A 17,462-nucleotide genomic window follows, 5' to 3' on the forward strand; every position below is an offset into this window, starting at 1 on the left:
TTAAAGACCAGCAAAGCACTATTGGCGGAATCGAATCTCAGCACCCATTCCAGAGAATCGGATGTAGATACCTGGCCACTACCTTACCGTCTTGTTCATTACCGCCTTCTTGAAGCATTTACTAATTTTAACTTTTCTTTTATTTATCCTATTCACTTTATAGAATCAATTCAAATTCAGTTCAGATTCAGTTCAGATTCAGTTCAGATTCAGTTCAGATTCAGTTCAGATTCAGTTCAGATTCAGTTCAGATACAATTCAGATTCTATTCAGATTAAGATTATAAGATAGTAAGAAATTAAGAGTTATGTGTCGGGTGGCATACTTAGTCTCCCGTAACACTGGGCGAAACCCTTTCCCCGCTAGTTGGCTCATCGTACGAGAAAGTTGATTGCGATTTCCCTCCATAGCTGAGGGTTCTCCTAGCTTGTCTTTGGGGATCGAAGCTGCTGTGAGGGTGGGTATACGCCGAACTTCGCTGGCCAATGAACTCGAACTCGAATATGTAAGAGAAGGGAGGGACGAAATCGAAGGTATGGAGTCCATTGGACTTGTTGAGGTTAGGTCTGGGTCGCCGTCGCTATAACGGGTAGCGGGAAATTTTGGTTTGAATCCATGGCTCGATCAAGTTGTATGGATACATGTATACAACTTCGCTCTTGCCGAAGGCAATGGCACCTGCCAATATCTCTACGTCTTGGTATTTAGTGTAAATATAAGAGGTTATGTACATAGGAACTGGTTAACATTGTAAAAGAGGGGCACATCGCGCTGGAGATAACTTATGATCTATGAATGGGGATTAGCCCTTTCATGGCTCTAGAGATCGTCTCTCACGCACGATCTGATACTGAGATATAGTCTTGGGTAGCGTACATCTGGATATGAGAGGCTGTTGAACGGTATCCACTTCACAAAAAATAGTCCTTATCTGGTGTGAGACAGTACATCTTATCCAAGTGATGTGATTCGGTATCTTGCCTTTCAGAAATGACAATTCCCTACCACGTGCTAAGCTCTTTCATCTAACAATGCAATCCGGGGAAGAGGTAAAAATCCAGCACCTTGGGCGCCTACTATGTACAACATATGTAGAGAATAAAGGAAGCGCACCTGTGACCTGGCCCGTCAAGTGGACGTTGTGATTACATAATCCCATTTTCGATGGATCTAATCCCAAAATGGGATAGCGGTGCCTCCAAGTGGGTCCGATCTGGGATCGTCATTTCCGACCCACTGACGACCACCTTCCAAGGTTGGATATAAGAATATAAGATGAGAGACATTCCAGCAGGCACAGTCAACTTCAGATCTTTTCGGTATTCAGCTAATGATGTCGTCAAGCAACTCAAACAACCCAAGTATCGAAACCTTTTGGACAAGTATTCCATTCGTATCTTATTATATTGCTCGCGAAATAGATTAACACCCTCATATTAGATAGCCTTCCAAATCCCCATTTCTGCTCACGGCGGTAAGTCGATATTTATACAACATATCCAACCCACACGTGCGATATACCTATAGACCTCGACGAACGAAGCTTTAATCAAGCATCGGCTTCGATCTTCTCAGTAACGGTGCCATCCTCCTGAACAACAACCTTGTCCACGTTCTGGGAGGCCTTGACAGGGTTGGGCTGCTGGTAAACCCACTCCAACTGTTCCAGAGTTCGGCCCTGGGATTCGACACTGTAACAACAGGAGTTAGCACGAAAGGGCTTTGACATGTGAGAAGAGTGTAAACGGAATCAGAATAAGCATACCAGAAGAAGTACCAGAAGACGGACTCGACAAAGTCCCAGCCGACGAAGATCCAGAAATAGTTGGTAGAAATATTAGCTAGACCAATGGGCGTAGCAAACTGGCTGATGAAACTAATACTGCTGACCATGAAGCCTGACAGAGCCAAGCCCTTGGAGCGAGTGGTTGTCTCCAGAGCCTCGGCCGGAATGACACCCTGGAGGGGAGTGTAGGTGAATGAGAAGATCACGTTGAAAAGGTAGTAGAAAGCAAGGGCAGCCTTGCCCTTGTTCTTGCCGATGAAACCAGTATTGGCGACTTCTTGCAGGATACCGGCATTGATACATAGGGCGATAGCGCATGCTATGTGATGGTTAGCCGTGTTGGCCATGACTAAACCGGGGGGAGCTAATAGACGAGACTTACCAAGAGTACCGAAAATAAGAACAGGGCGACGGCGCATCTTGTCGGTTAAGCACACGGCGGTCAATGCACCCACAGCTGAGATAATAGAGTTGACGAGGTTAAGCAACAACTGGGTTGAGCTAGATTCATATCCAATAGCCTTGAAAATAGTGGCGTTGAAGTAGCCAAGACCGTTGCCAGACCACTGTCCAAAGACGGAAATCATGATAACCTGTGCGAAACGCCAGCGTCCACTCTTTGTCATGATGAATGGTCGGTCTAGCGGAGTTAGAAACATTGGTCAGTTGGTATTGCAATACGGTGATTATATCGGCATTGCAAAACTTACAATCCCACCATCTTTTGTCAATACCATCGACTCGAATGCCTTCCCTCATTTCCTCAATCTCCAGACGGACCAGTCGAGCGTTGGGATCGCCATTTCCGTGATACTTGACCAGGAATGCCTCTGCCTCTTCGTTCCGGCCGTTGGCGATGAGCCACCGAGGTGACTCGGGAATGAACCAAACAGATATAATGACAATAATACAAGCAAAGCACTGGCAGATAAAAGGAATGCGCCACTGGTAGTTGTTGTCAATGAAGTTGGTACCGTATGTGATAGCGGCAGCAGGGATGGAACCACCGAACCAACCGCAGTTGTAGAAGCCTGTTCTAGGGTTAGAACTGTATGTTCTTTCCGGAAAGATCAAGATACTCACCAACGGCGCGACCACGCCAGTGAGGTGGAGAAATTTCAACAGCATAGGCAGGAGCGGAGACGACCATGATTTGAATACCGACACCAAGGACGAATCGACCGACGATGAATTGGGGTAGTGTCATAGCACTGGTGATAATGACAGCTCCAATGATGATCACCCATCCGCCAGTAAACATGCACTTGCGACGACCGAGCCTGTCGGAAATGATAGCGCTAATGGGAGTGCAGACAATAGAGCCGCTAGGAACAAATCATATTAGTTTCTATGATGTGTAGAATAGAGAGAAAGCATACACTGTGTAGAGCGAAGTAACAACGGAGACTTTGGGGCCATCCATTCCAGTCTTGAAGACATTTTGATAATGATCCATGGCGAGGATAGATCCCATCAGAGATCCTATATTTAGTTAGTAGATGCCATCTCCTAAGGTCGATTAAATACTAACCATCATAACCATTGGCACAGGCACAGCAGAATGCGATGAAGATACAGACTGTAATGGTCGCATCAAACGTTAGTGTCTGGGGAAATATTTGCTGCATCAGTCGAAAGGTTGTAACTTACAGTACAAGTGCAGGGACTCCTTGCTCCATCTTTCGATCTTGGTCTCTTCAATAGCAGCAAAAAGATCGGCCTATATATTGTTACCGAGGTCTAGGTCAGTATTTCGCCCGTACACGAAGATTTTCAAAACTGACATTCTGGACCTCCTTGGTCTTTGCGCCTTGACGCTTGATTGTCTCCCCATAGCCACCGACAACTCGAGCAGGATCTTCAATGCCGGAGGAGATTCCATACACCTCCTCATCTGCCTTCTTGTCCGACATGATATAATTCCGCGAGTATTAAAGTCGACGATCTCGGTAGGTGAACCCGGTCGGTGATAGACGGGACTGGCGCGATGAATCGTGAATTTCATGAACAGCGGGGTAGCAAGTGGTTCTTATACTGTTAACAAGTCATATCACCAAGTAATTAAGGAAATGACTATAATCCTCTTTGGGGAAGATTGGGTGGAGTCTCCGGTTTCCCCAGACTCTCTCCATTGCCTTGTGACCCCTGTTGTCACCAGTAACAGACGCCTCCGGTTGGTGGCTTTTTCAAATAACTCCGCGTCCTGATTGTAATCGGACATTCTCCAATCATACCATTCTCTCCCCACTATAGTCGCTATGTTTCTATTCTCATAGTGAAAGAAATTAGGGTCAGATGCCGGGATGATCGGCCCTGTATCCCGCTTAGCGAGACTGGTGAACCTCGTTCGAAGCGTCCAAACTGTTGGGGCTAGCCCATTTTCGAATGTATCTAGCTGGTCTCAATGCATAGGGAGCGAAAGGGGCTCGCGAGCCTCAAATTCAAGGCCAAATACTTACTACAATAGTTCTAGACCGATGCTAGGTACATATTCACATGACTTTTGCAGTATTGCTTAATTTACTCGACGCTCCTCTTCATGCGAGTGGCGATGTGTTCGATGTATTATTTTGGGGTTCTTTTGTCTATCCAGCTTGACAACTTCCCATGTTCTTGCCATCTACCAAAGTCGCGTGGCGCAAGAATTACCTTTCCAATGATGCCCTCAGTATCCCCATATTCAATTCCCTTGTCTCACAAGGGTGAAAAATTAGAAACGTTGCACGGAGCTACTGTCAGCGCGGAGTCTTCTCCGCGCTGAATCCTTCACGGACTCCGGGGTGCTTCCCCCACAATCCACTAAACTGTTTACAATCGATTTAACTTCTTTTGTTAGCTGCTGCTCTAGCTTATTCCCTTAGATTATAGAGGGAATGGCACATTCCCTCGACCATTACGCTTCATCGAACTTCGGCCCGAATCTCCCATCAAACGTTCACCGCAAATGCCACTGAATCTAAAGGGCTGACCGTGCGTTACGTTAGGTTTACATGAACAGCAATACAGAGCTCAGATCGATCTAAACTCGCTTCACAGAGCGCCATTACGGCGGAGGTTGGACCGAAGACGAGAAACCATAATATCACAGCTCCGGGCCGAACTGAGAATTCCTGGAGGCGACACTTTCGGAGCGGAGATGGCCACGGAGATGGACCATAAAAGGTCAACAAGGGCGTAGGGTCATTTCAGCCACCCATACCTCCGTACGGAGGATGGACGCCCCAGCGAGTCATTTCTCGGAGTCACCAGTAATTGCTTGGCGGCGGCGCTGATTGGAATCGTTAAAAAGGGGGTAGGTTCCGCCGAGGGGCTGGAGAATTTGTGTGAGACCATCTGCCAGCCATTTATCAGAAAACGAAACTCCCAATTATTTAAGCGCACGTCAAGCGACGTTGTGAAAGCAGATTGGGGTAAGAAGGAAATCCTGCAGGTTGATATCCTGGAGTCATGTGATTTAATGGTAGACAATTATGATCATGTGATCTAAATTATTATGGATAATTATGATCACGTGATCCAATGGTGGCATCATTATTGGGCTGATCATAGAGCAGATCATGGAGGAGATCATGGTGGAGGAGATCGTGGAGCACTATGTGGCTGGGGTGGTTCAGGGGCTGTGTTTTTTACTGTGGTGATACCATAATAAATAACACCTAGGCCGAAAAATGGGTGCCAAGAAGGCTAAGAAGGCTAGGACTAAAGGGGCTTAGTGGACTGTGCCAGTAGACTTGCTGTGCCAATAGTGTTCTACTTTCGATGTCAACTTCAACTAAGCAGAATCCTAGGTGGAATAACCTTTTATTTTCAAACAGATCAAGATATCTGAATTACAATTACACAGGTCCGCGGATGCCTGAATATCTGGTCCCATTAAGGCCAACGTCAGGCCAACGTCAGGCCAAATTAAGGCCAAATTAAGGCACTAAGGCCGCAATTTATTGCCGATACCATGCATACATGCATGTTGTTTGCTGTAGACTGAGCCTTTTGCTTTTATTTGCTATTTGCTATTTGTTTGCTACAATGAGCAATGTTCAGATGATTTCTGCAGGGTATATAAACCCCTGGGCCCTGCATTATTAGTTTTATCAATTAACAATTCTTCTCCTGCTTTCTCCCAATCTCAGTAGTAATCTAAACCCATAGATTGCTCAACACAAGCTAAATCCCCAAACTTCCTATATCAATAGACACAATGCCAGCGAGGAACCCGAGAAAGGCGAAGGCGCAGGCGAAAAGCCCGGCACATGGTGTGCAAAACAAAAGACAACGTCATGTGTTGTGCCCCTCAGAGACCCCTGAGATTGGCGATCAGTGCAATAATCGAGATGTCCAGCAAAACCAAACCCAAAGTATTGATTCAAACAAAACTGAGCCAATCCGATTTCTTAATTGGGCTGTGATAGTCGCCGATGTTGCGGAACAGCCATATCCTTCCCAAATCCAACAATACAAAGAATGGAGAAGTGCGTGCCGTTCTCTTTCGAAGCAAATCTCAATGGATGCCCTTGAAAACTAAACAGCATATAGGAGCTGGTTCAAAGCGCGAGGACTACTGCTGCATCTGCCATGAGCCTGAGCGTCTCGAGAATTGTCATACCTGCAAACTCGCATTCCATCGCGAGTGCTTACCAGCCGGCTGCGCACGTAATTCCTATGACCACCTTTTTTGTTTAATATGCGTCCGTCGAGGCTGGGACAGAGCACCTCCAGAGCTTACCCCGCCCGCTTCTCCTCAGCCTGCCTCCATCCAAATTCATGATTTTCCCAGCCATGCAACCAATGGGACCAACTCGAATGCTTTGCCGATTTCCCATCTACTATGTCCTGCAGCAAGTCTAGGACTGCAACGAGAGGGACTCCAAACCCAATCCACTCTAGGAGAATTGCAACCTAGTGCAGTTTATCGAGATTCAAGCCACGATGTAATCTATCCAGTGCCTGCTGGTCAGACCGCTACGGAGAGCCTCCAACCCACTGGACGCAAACGAAAATCGCGGCATGGCGCGCTGCCCGGTGAGGTGGATGCGTCGCCTGCTGTCCAGATCGCTACAGAGAGCCCTCAAGGGAATCGATGCGGGCGGAAATCGTGGTATAACACACTACCCAGTAATGTGGATGCATCGCTTTCTGTGATATATCAAGAACTCGAATCAATTGCTATGCTCCGAGGAGAAATCGAGGAGCTGCGTATCCAAAACACCCAATGCGCCCAAACCATTAAAATCCAGGAACAAACCCAAGTGGCTCTGAGGAGGGATCTGGGCACATTGCAAGAGAATGCCACCAACTCTGAAAGTACCATCAAGGAAATCAGCGAGCTTCGAGAAAGAAATGCAGCTCTAGAGACCGAACTTCTGGTCTCCAAAGAGGAGACAGATGCGGCAAAGGAACTAAAGGAAAGACTTAGAGCTGTCTTGTGCAATACCATAGGTTTGGAAACTTAGCATGGTGAGTTTCATCATACCCTTGTTTCCGCAATCTTCTTCTTATGACATCTAGATGTTGACGAACATCCCACAACCTTAGCACCACCTAGGCAAAATATCTCTAATGCACTCCATATTATCATCAACCAAAATATCAAGTCATCCGCAGTACACTCCCTCAAAAGGAACATCATCAATATGGCAAAATGACAATATTAGGCAGCAAAAAACCACCTCAGTACCTAACAAAGTCCACAAGGTCCCTACATGTTAGGCACGTGATGGAGTCATTGGTTGTCGCGTGAGTCGATGTCGATCTGGGGATAGTAGTAGGCTTAACTTTAAATTTATCATTTGGATCAAGTAGAGAGATAAACATCTTTTTATACTAAGTTCTTCACTTCTTCACTTCTTCACTTCTTTCACCTTTCAAGTGTTTCCTTTAAAATTGACCCATCGGTCTTCTGATTAGTGTTGTTCGGCTACCGCACCCGCCAAGTGACGTGACCGTGCAGATAAGATATTTGCCCAAAATATTCCCGAGCTTTTGACTCTTCACTCTTCTCTCTTGGTGTACCAGTTGGTTTAGAGGACTCATGCAGTCAATTTTCTTGCTGCTGGGCCTCTTTGCCGACGCCATCTCCGCCAGCCCCTTGGGGCAACAGCCGTTGGGCCACATTAGTCCAACGGACGTGCCTGGGCAGCTGGTGGAGGGTTTGCGCAAACCTATACACGGACGATTCTTGCATATAACTGGTGAGGGGACACTTCTCTACCTTCGTGTTTCTGTGGGTGTGACCCCGTGCTGACCAACAGATTTTCATCCCGACCGTCTCTACAAGCCCGGAACCTCGATCGATCGCTCGTGCCACCATGGTAACGGCCCCGCGGGGTATTTTGGAGCTGAGGGCACAGATTGTGATTCACCCTTATCACTTGTGAACGAGACATTTCGCTGGATCGAAGAAAATTTGAAGGATGAGATTGATTTTGTAATTTGGACCGGCGATTCTGTCCGACACGACAATGACGAAAGACTCCCTCGCACGGCAGATGAGATTATGGAATTCAATGCATTCCTGTCTCAAAAATGGATTAGCATTTTCGGTTCGAATGCCGCGCCCAAGATCCCCGTGATCCCGACATTCGGTAACAACGATATTATGCCTCACAACATCTTCAACGAGGGCCCGAACAAATGGACAAGGCGCTTTGCGGAGATATGGAACCAATTCATCCCAGAAGATCAGCGCCACACCTTCGTTGAGGGCGGTTGGTTCACCACGGAGGTTGTCCCCGGTCGGCTAGCGGTCATCAGCCTAAACACCATGTACTTCTTCGATTCCAACAGTGCAGTGGATGGATGCAACGCCAAGTCGGAACCTGGATACGAGCACATGGAGTGGTTGCGGGTGCAGCTAAAAATTCTGCGCAGTCGCAATATGAAAGCTATCCTTATGGGTCACGTTCCCCCGGCCCGGTCGAGCGAGAAAAAGAGCTGGGATGAGACATGCTGGCAAAAATATACGCTCTGGATGCACCAGTATCGTGACGTTGTTGTCGGGAGCTTTTACGGCCACATGAACATCGATCACTTTATGCTCCAGGATAGCAACAAGGTCAAGATTGATTCAAAGGCTAATGGGAAAGTGTCAATCAACTCAAAAGCCGACTACCTGCAGTCGCTCCGAAACCAATGGTCCTTATTACCATCTCCTCCGTCGGGCCTTTTCGAGGACCTCGACTCCATGTCGAATTTTGAAGAGGAAGATCTCTCGGAAGTTGAGCTGGCGAAGAAAGACAAGAGGGGTAAAAAGAAGGAAAAGAAGAAGCAAAAGTTCTTAGACAAGATTGGAGGCCCATGGGCAGAACGATACAGCGTATCGCTCGTAGCTCCCAGTTTGGTCCCGAACTTCTTCCCTAGCCTGCGCGTGGTCGACTACAATGTCACGGGATTGGATGATGTCGCACATGGAGCGGAATTGCTCACAGATGAGGTTGACGATACCACTTTCGGACTCGACCGTGCTGCGATTGATACATGGGAAACCAGCGACGACTCTCTGGTTGCCCCCGAAATTCAGAAGAAGAAAAAGAAGGGCAAGGGCAAGAAAAATAAACCCAAGTTCAAAGTCCCCGAGCCCCCATCCTCAACCGCTCCTCCGGGCCCTGCATACTCCAACCAAGCGTTCACCTTGCTTAGCTACACCCAATACTACTCGAATCTAACAAAAATCCACGAACAAATCGCGACAGGCAAACGAGGCGATGATCCTCGTATCGACTACGAGATTGAGTACACCACAAATGATGACGTGTATCAAATGAAAGACCTGACAGTGCGCAGCTTCTTCCAACTCGCCGCCAGAATTGGCGAGGAAGAAGCTAAAGCAAAACAGACTGACGTCAATAGCGAAGGCGCTGATGGGTCTGTTGCTAAGAAAAAGCCAGTGAACAATATCTGGCGGGCTTTCTTGAGGCGTGCATATGTTGGATTCCCAGTTGATGACCTGGATGAATAGGGTGATTTTGCTTTAGCGTCTTTCTTTTCTCTTTGGATACTTTTGCGTGCACGATACATAGCTTGCATCTCAGGCTTATACGGTAGAGACTTGTGCTATCACAAGGTGTTATTCTAGATTATGGCCATTGTTCATTATTGGATATGGAACACAGGATTGAAGTAAAAGTATAGCAAATAATAAAAAAAAACTCCCTCCCAAAATAATCAAATTCTACAATGGACTTGTCTAATTGGATCAGCAAGGGCATCTGGCGGTGTAACAGGTTGGATACTGTATCTTGGGGGAACACAACGTCAACCGAACTGCAGATCATCAATGTACATATTATTTTCCTTGATATATCTACCTTACATATATAGATGTTGTACGGAGTACTTACAATGATACAATGATCACTACAAACTTGTCATTTCCATCACATCACATAGGTGGATTTCCATCGCGACCACAACCCCCAATACCCACAATCACAGCCACTGCCAGCGTGGCAGTCCGTGCTAGCAAGGTTTAGAATTAATACCCAGGTACAGAATACATTCAGAGTAGTCTGGTCCGAGAACTTGGGCACTTGGGGAGGATGATCCTGAAATAAGTACGGATAAATTCCCTGCCAATCTATGATGCTGCCCTAATTGTTGTTTTTTTTACCTTAAGCCGCTGCCACGTAGCAAGCCCATCATCACCATTTAGTTAACAGGCTCTTAAGTGGACATTGTACGCAAACCCCAGACTAGTGCAGGACAGCACAGCATTCGCTAGATTGGATTAGAGTGAGATGGCTTGCCACTGGGTATCGCAATTGCACAAGCCTTAGTACGGAGTCGACCTTACACAAATAGACCACATAGACCACCACCTCCACTTCTAGCACATCTGTAATCATTTTCGTATAATTCTATTGATTTTGTTGATTATTGTGGGACTTCAAGACAGACTAGTAAATAATTACTATACAGTACTCCATCCTTACGCATAACTTCGCATATCTTCCAACCCGATCTCTTCGTCATATCAGGGGAAATCTCCACGCAGCTAGCATGACCTTGCATTTCTGCGTCAAAAATCTTTCAAGTTTCTGATTCTCTTTTAATCCGTGGGATTTGACTCCATAACAAGCAGCCCTAACGCTTACAATAACAATTCTAACCCCCCCCAGTGCTCCTAGCTCGAGCCCCCGAGCTAGTAGCTTCATACCCGAGACAACTGTCCCCCCCAATTCCTTCCCCGCACAGACTTCGCTGGCACCCAAAATCGTCGCATTTCGCCTTTGCCCCCCCCTACTTTGCCGGCCACACAATGCGTCAAGTTTACTTTCAATCCAGTCACGAGCTCCGTCACTCCATTGTCTCCTCCTTGCGTTGTTAGCCGAATTCCCAGCCACGATACGGCGTAAATACGACATTCGGAACTCAGCCGTCGCTAGACCGAAACGGGAAATATCGATTCGATTAATCGGACAACGTTGTTCCGCACGGTGTCTACAACATACGATTGGAACGTTATATACTTGCTTGTCGCAATTGGATTTGTTACCCGCGCCAGGAACGAAAGCCATTGGCTGTGATATACTCCGCGGTCTGAACAATCGCCCCCTCGGGTCCTGCCGAACCTTGCAGCTTGCGCCGAACTTGCTGCTCTCGGTTTCGGATATTCCGTGTGTGTTTTGCCTTTTGTGATTGAGCGCGTCGCTGGAACAGTCTGAGCTTTCTGTGGCGCCAAAATCTAGATTTCGCAGGTCAATTGGCCCGCGGCCTGGGAATACGCGCGTGGTTGGAGCATGATCCAGTCGCTGCGTTTGATTATTATTTGAAATTCTGTTTGCATGCTTTTTGGTAAGTCCAAGCTGTCTTCGCCTATTCCCTTCTTTGTTGGTGCATCCCTAGCTTCGCGATTGAGTTCTCTTTCGGTCAATTGGTCTTTTCCGAACCTCCACTCCGCCTGTTGCTTGAAGCCAATGACCAATATGGCTGACTCTATCTGCCCAGACTCCCCAATTCCTGGGTCGTGGGATTTATGGATGGCCTCCTCCGAAGTGGACCAGAAAGCCCTGGGCAATTTCGCGGCCGTCATGAGCCTCGAAACCCCCTGCTCTCGTCAATGCTATACAAAATCCTCGGCATCTCCGTCATGCTGTCAAAAAAGCTACTTAGAGCCCGCAAGCTGCGGCGCCTCGACACAACACGTGAAACAAGATCCCTCCAGCTGTACCATCACATCATATGGCTCTCCCGGGAAGGCCTACTAATACTGGAGGGCTACATCCTTCCCATGGTAGACAGGTTTGTCGAGCTAAAAGTGCTCGCCTACAAACTCCGCGCTTCCTTCTACCATATTTTCGTTTTATTCCACAACCGCCCAATTTTCACCCCCGACACCGACATGCCAACCCACTTCAAACATGACTCCATATACGGCGCAGACGCCCTAACCGCCCTCGACGTCTCAGACACCTACAACTCCAAAATGAATATGGCCTCCACGCCAACATCCCGCCCTCCAGGGCTACCAGTAATGCAACCAGTCCAGCCACCCGAGCCAATCTCCTCCTTCCTCCTTCCCCCACTAGACTACACAGCCACAGCCACAGCGTGCTTCAACCACGCAGCAACTCTCTCCGACAAACTTCTACCAGGCTCACACCCTCTCCGTCTCTCCGTCAAACTCGAATACGCAGCATATCTATACGACTGCCTTCAAGACTCTGTCGCTTGCCGCCGCCTCGCAAAACAGGCCATCGCAGACGTCTACAATGCCCAAGAAGGCATGGACGACGAGAGCTTCGAAGATGCCGCAGAGATCGTCAGCGTGCTGGGCAAAATGGTCAAACGCGGCGGGAAGCCCAATTCCAGTACCGGCACCCCGGGAAGCAGTATCTCGCACGGTGGTGGCTCACGCAGTCGCAGTAGTCGTTCACCCAGTCATCTCGATATTAGTGTGCCGACTACCGTCTCGCCAGTTCCAGTTACGAAATCTACGCCCATTGACGGAGCTCGTGTGGGAATGAGCCAGCCGGCTGTTCCTGATGCTTCTATGATTAATCCGATTTGATGGAAATTGAAATGTGCATGATTAATGAAAAAAGCTGCTGCTCCAATTCTTGCCATTGTTCTTTGGCATATATTGCTTCTATGTGTGATGATGTGTTGCTTTTTCTTTTTGGTTTCTGTTTTCACTAAAAGTGTGTGTACATAGTCATGATGCATCTTTTTGGATATTTGTAGATATACGCTACGCTTTGACGACCTTCATTGAATATTCACGAAGGAATGACATGTTTTGCGCTGTATGAATTCAATGATGCTGCGTTCACTGTGCTAGAAATTTTAGAAAGCACACATTACATAAGGCAGTTCATTGTTATAAAAGGCGGCATGGGGGGACAATAAACCTCCCATCTTTTGATTCCATCCTTCTTCTGTCATATCTGCTTGACATCCATCTACCCCTGGGTCTGAGGTCACTAGAAATGATGGTCTTCTATATCAAATACCCAATCTGTCTATATACCATGATCCCGAACCTCTCAAGCTTCCATCCACTGGATGCCACAACCCCGGTGCAGCTGATGTCCAAAAGGCCTGTGACGCTCAATGTCTCCAACACCACAGCATAAACATGCATATCTCACTTTTTTTTTCTATATATGTGGTATGACCTTGAGGGATAAGAACTACAAACCTTGGAAACAACTAACAATGACGACTGGAGTCCAGCCAAGATCCACCCTAACCGAATATGAGCAGCTCTTCGGTCAGCTCTAAGACAACTTCACGCACATGATCGATGGAAAGCCAACGTTGACAGATACTTCTTCTCGTCGCTCCAGGAGGGGCGCAATCAGATGCGATGTTTTCCTCCACGGTCCAGTGCTAAAGACGAGGAACTATCGACCATATGATTTTTCTCTTGCTCCTGGCTGTGGGATTTTGACTTGGGAGTCCAAAATGCTCAGAAGACTTCGACCCCTCTACCAGAAAGCCACTCCTGAGACGCTTCGTGAGACCTGGCGATTGCGTCCGTGATACGGCCACATCCAAGGTCTTTCAATCTTGCTTTAGGGCCCGTGGAAAATTTGGACCAGTGAGTATCCCTTAGGTCTTCGAGATCATTTCTTTGTGGGATTTGCTAATTTCGAATTCTCTCTGGATGAAGCTATTCGCGGACATGGTAGTTCGAGTTTTATCCATTTCTAGAGTGAGTGTCCAACGTCGGAGTTAACGAGGATCCCGGGTTTGGGGAGAGACTTGTAATACTAACCTCATTTACAGCATTACGGATGTTCGGGCTGCTGCGGTGGCGTTGTGGTGTATACACTGCTTTAGCCTCAGTCGAATCTTATGTGAAGACCTACACTCCAGTAGGCAAGAAGCGCCGAAGACTTGTGAGTCTTTATTTCTCATTTGCTTTTGCTTCCTATAGGGCTTTTACGAAGTGCTAATATGTCGACCTTAGTCCGACGAGACATCGAGGCCTATCATTGCCATCGTATCCGAGTCGCAGACCACACCTACCCCGGAGATACGCCTGGAATTGCAGGCCTGAATCTGGACATCGAATATAAATGTCAGGACCTGGTGCAGCGGCATCTTATGCAAGTTCCGGCCACACTTTCCTTGTGTTAATGGGACTGCGCACTCAAAACCCGTTCTGGTTGTGTGGTCTTCGATTCAACGTCTTTGTCTGGCTACCATTCCTATTTAATGTTGGCGTTGTACCTTTCTCCTCTTCCTTCCCGGCAGAGAATCCGGAAGTAGGTCAAGCTTCACCATCACCCAGACTACTCGGCTAAGGGCCTCAATTTGGTGCTCCTTCTTTTCGCTGTGTGGAAAAAAAAACGGGAGACAAAAGCTGTGATGTGGCACTCTTTACCTTTGAGGCAGTTCATCGTCGATATGATTGCGGTACTGAGTACAAGGATGATTTCATTGCCTTTGATACTATTTATAACTTACGATGCTGCATGGGCGAGGTGTGGGATATATTGGTGCGGTGCTGGGCTAAATACAAGCCTGTGAATCTATACAAACGAGGATGTGGATGAAAGAATGATGTGCTAGGGTTACTACAGTTTCGTGACCCTAGTATGCAATGGTGTATACCACAAATTCCGAACGAAACATTCCAAATTTGTTTAGCCTTTCAGCATATCACCAAGCTGGCTATAGTGCATGATTAGACTACTGTCATAGCTCTCTTCTCACTCGGCTATTCTCTTCTGTTCTTTGGATCTACCAGCGGTAACAGCCGCAAATAGGAACAGAAGAGAAAGACATAAGTGTAGGCCAGGATGATCAATGTCAAATGATATCAGTAGGGCGGTGCACGTGGTGGATTGTGATGTCGATCAGTTGCTATTATTGTCGGACATTCGCGGTTGCCTTGAGCGATGAACCTCATATCACACGATAACAGGAGGGGTGAAATAGTATGAATATCGAATATACTATTACATGAATACGTCTAATAGCTGATCAAGTCACCTGGAATAAATTACAAACGACATATTCAAAATAACTCTAGGATATACTTGTGCTACACCTCTTCCAGCAGCGCTAGCTATAACCCCTTGATGAGGAACATAGGGATCGCAAGGGTAAATAGCTGAAGCGGCATATCAGGCATTAAGATAGTAAGGTATCAAGGCAAGCAGGGGTCCTCTGAACAGCATATACAACATAAAGGGATATATAACCATTGAAAATTCATCATCTACATCTGTCTCTGTGCAGACTTCCAGTAATCTAATCCTTAGCTGACAGAAGGATATACAAAGTAGAAAATAAGACAGATACCGGAATGTTAACTGGTTGCCTCGAATCATAGTATATATGAGGGGTATCCTAATCGACTAGGGCTGAAATAAACTGAAAATGACCAGAGAAGTTGGAAGATCCTGTTTTTTTTTCCTGTTTTGGAGTTGATCAACATATGGGACAGTGGTGCCTCAGGCCAACATTCTTGGAAGAGAAACCTGTCAAAATGGGGGCCAACGTGGGAAACATTCTTTTTCAACCGTTGGGAGGATAGAGGGGAAATTCTGTACACTTCAGAAATCCAACGGCCTATTTTCGAATCAATCCAACTTATTGTACTACAACGGTCATCGACGTCATACTATCTGTACAAGAAGAAGAAAAAGAAAAAAAAAAAAAGAAGAAGCGGCCAAGAAATCGCATCCACCTACCCCGAGGGCTCCTCATTGTGTTTCATTCGACTATTAACCCGTCAAATCCACTTGAATCCACTGCATCTCGAATTTCCTCTCTTTTCTCTTCTCTCCAGCTCCTATCTTCTTCCTGGTGACAATTCGAACACACCAGCCCCCCTCCTGCGCGTCAGCGCGTTACTCTGCAGAAACGCTGCATCCCGCGGAACGTTGCATTAAAACGCGAAACACCCGAGCTTATTCCCTCCATGGCCTTGAAATTGCATTTCTTGCTCCTCGATTCCCGTGAAGCCTGAAACATAACACACCCTTTGGAAGCTCCCGGACGGAGTCAGGGAGCAGGGACGATGTGGTCCAGCTTGGATAAACCTGGCGCTCTCCCACTCCTGATCCTGATTGTGTTCTCACTGCTCACATTGGTGCCATCACTACCGAATCTATATCACTCAAAGTTCGCAGACTTCAGCTTCTACACCAGTGCAGCTCGTCGTATGTCCCAATTGTCCGCCACGCTCAAGCTCATTCGAGTTAACTAACCAATTCGACTTTCTAGAGATCCCTCTGCTTCAAGAGAGTGTCACCGAATTAGCACCGAAAGCACACACCCTCGTCGAGCCTCGCAAGTCATGGATTCTAGCAGCGTCACATCGATCGCGAGGAAATCGCCCACCGCTTACCGCACGCGTTGGCAATGCCGCCGTGATCCCGACCAGCGAAACAACCACCGTCACAAATAAAAGTCGACTATCATCGTTCACACGTGAATCCTCATTTTCATTCAGTCGCAAAGCCCGCGCATTCAGAACCTACTTCATCCAACAATTAGACGATTACCCATTCCTCACCTCATTGTCCAACCGCAGCCTAGTCACAGACTCAATGCATCGATACCCTACCATCACCCCGAACGAATCTCTCCCAACATCCGAAAACAAATCTCCTCCAAGCATCCCGTCATATAATAATTCCTCAGATAACATCCATGAACCACTACTGCCCTTTCCTGCCTTCCTCCGCGATATGTGTCAGCAGGCCTGCCATGTCACGATTGATTTTGGAAAACGCATCGGACTCCAAGGAGCGAATTATGCGAAATCGATCTCCCTCCCGGAGTGGATCACTGGAACTCCCACATCGTTAATACCCAACCCCACAATTCCCAACGCCGCCTCAGATTCATTCACCCCGTCCGAGCAAGCAGCTCCCCAACAAAAAGTTGGTGCTGAGGATTCCACCGATGCTGCCGCTGGTCGGCACTCGCAGGAACTCCATGGAAGCTGTATGGCTGTTGTGATTGGTCTTGTTGCAGGCATCATGTGGTTCTAGAGCAGACTGTCTTGGGCACTGCTATTTCATGTCTGTCCGCTGATATGTGTGATGACCTTTCTTGTCTTATTTGGGTTTGGCGCATTGTATTAGATACGTGTAGACAATTGGGCCGGTGGCTCTGGTTTAGCCTCCTATTGGAATCTAATAATCACATTTACCATTTCTCGTGTTTGCACATATCCATGCTGAAAGTATTCGCTACCATCATCTCTGGTGAAGTGCAA

General features: G+C 47.2%; 7 protein-coding genes across 7 annotated transcripts; 5 read left to right on the forward strand and 2 right to left on the reverse strand.

The window, feature by feature from the left end:
• Positions 1-1,549: 1,549 nt before the first annotated feature.
• N7516_001437 (uncharacterized protein) lies at positions 1,550-3,699 on the reverse strand (the record flags this gene model as incomplete). The annotated part of the gene is made up of 9 exons (XM_057214159.1): positions 1,550-1,691; positions 1,766-2,105; positions 2,169-2,426; positions 2,497-2,817; positions 2,870-3,111; positions 3,166-3,268; positions 3,318-3,365; positions 3,437-3,506; positions 3,571-3,699. The coding sequence occupies 9 exons, from the start codon at positions 3,697-3,699 to the stop codon at positions 1,550-1,552; spliced, it is 1,653 nt and encodes a 550-aa protein (XP_057076042.1).
• A 2,285-nt stretch (positions 3,700-5,984) lies between these two features.
• On the forward strand, positions 5,985-7,236 carry N7516_001438 (uncharacterized protein; the record flags this gene model as incomplete). Its single annotated transcript, XM_057214160.1, has 2 exons — positions 5,985-6,255; positions 6,320-7,236. The coding sequence occupies 2 exons, from the start codon at positions 5,985-5,987 to the stop codon at positions 7,234-7,236; spliced, it is 1,188 nt and encodes a 395-aa protein (XP_057076043.1).
• Positions 7,237-7,741: 505 nt separating this feature from the next.
• On the forward strand, positions 7,742-9,740 carry N7516_001439 (endopolyphosphatase; the record flags this gene model as incomplete). The annotated part of the gene is made up of 2 exons (XM_057214161.1): positions 7,742-7,974; positions 8,035-9,740. Exons 1-2 carry the CDS (start codon positions 7,815-7,817, stop codon positions 9,738-9,740), a joined length of 1,866 nt encoding a protein of 621 aa, XP_057076044.1. The 5' UTR covers positions 7,742-7,814.
• Positions 9,741-11,465: 1,725 nt separating this feature from the next.
• On the reverse strand, positions 11,466-11,813 carry N7516_001440 (uncharacterized protein; the record flags this gene model as incomplete). Its single annotated transcript, XM_057214162.1, has 1 exon — positions 11,466-11,813. One exon carries the CDS (start codon positions 11,811-11,813, stop codon positions 11,466-11,468), a length of 348 nt encoding a protein of 115 aa, XP_057076045.1.
• Positions 11,814-11,840: 27 nt separating this feature from the next.
• erg27 lies at positions 11,841-12,791 on the forward strand (the record flags this gene model as incomplete). The annotated part of the gene is made up of 1 exon (XM_057214163.1): positions 11,841-12,791. One exon carries the CDS (start codon positions 11,841-11,843, stop codon positions 12,789-12,791), a length of 951 nt encoding a protein of 316 aa, XP_057076046.1.
• An 896-nt stretch (positions 12,792-13,687) lies between these two features.
• Positions 13,688-14,285, forward strand: N7516_001442 (uncharacterized protein; the record flags this gene model as incomplete). The annotated part of the gene is made up of 3 exons (XM_057214164.1): positions 13,688-13,739; positions 14,012-14,124; positions 14,196-14,285. 3 exons carry the CDS (start codon positions 13,688-13,690, stop codon positions 14,283-14,285), a joined length of 255 nt encoding a protein of 84 aa, XP_057076047.1.
• Positions 14,286-16,256: 1,971 nt separating this feature from the next.
• On the forward strand, positions 16,257-17,235 carry N7516_001443 (uncharacterized protein; the record flags this gene model as incomplete). Its single annotated transcript, XM_057214165.1, has 2 exons — positions 16,257-16,398; positions 16,463-17,235. 2 exons carry the CDS (start codon positions 16,257-16,259, stop codon positions 17,233-17,235), a joined length of 915 nt encoding a protein of 304 aa, XP_057076048.1.
• Between the last annotated feature and the right edge of the window lie 227 nt (positions 17,236-17,462).

The sequence above is a fragment of the Penicillium verrucosum genome (genome assembly GCF_028828655.1).
Source record: "Penicillium verrucosum strain IBT 35672 chromosome Unknown utg000001l_segment0_segment0, whole genome shotgun sequence".
Classification (NCBI taxonomy): domain Eukaryota; kingdom Fungi; phylum Ascomycota; class Eurotiomycetes; order Eurotiales; family Aspergillaceae; genus Penicillium; species Penicillium verrucosum.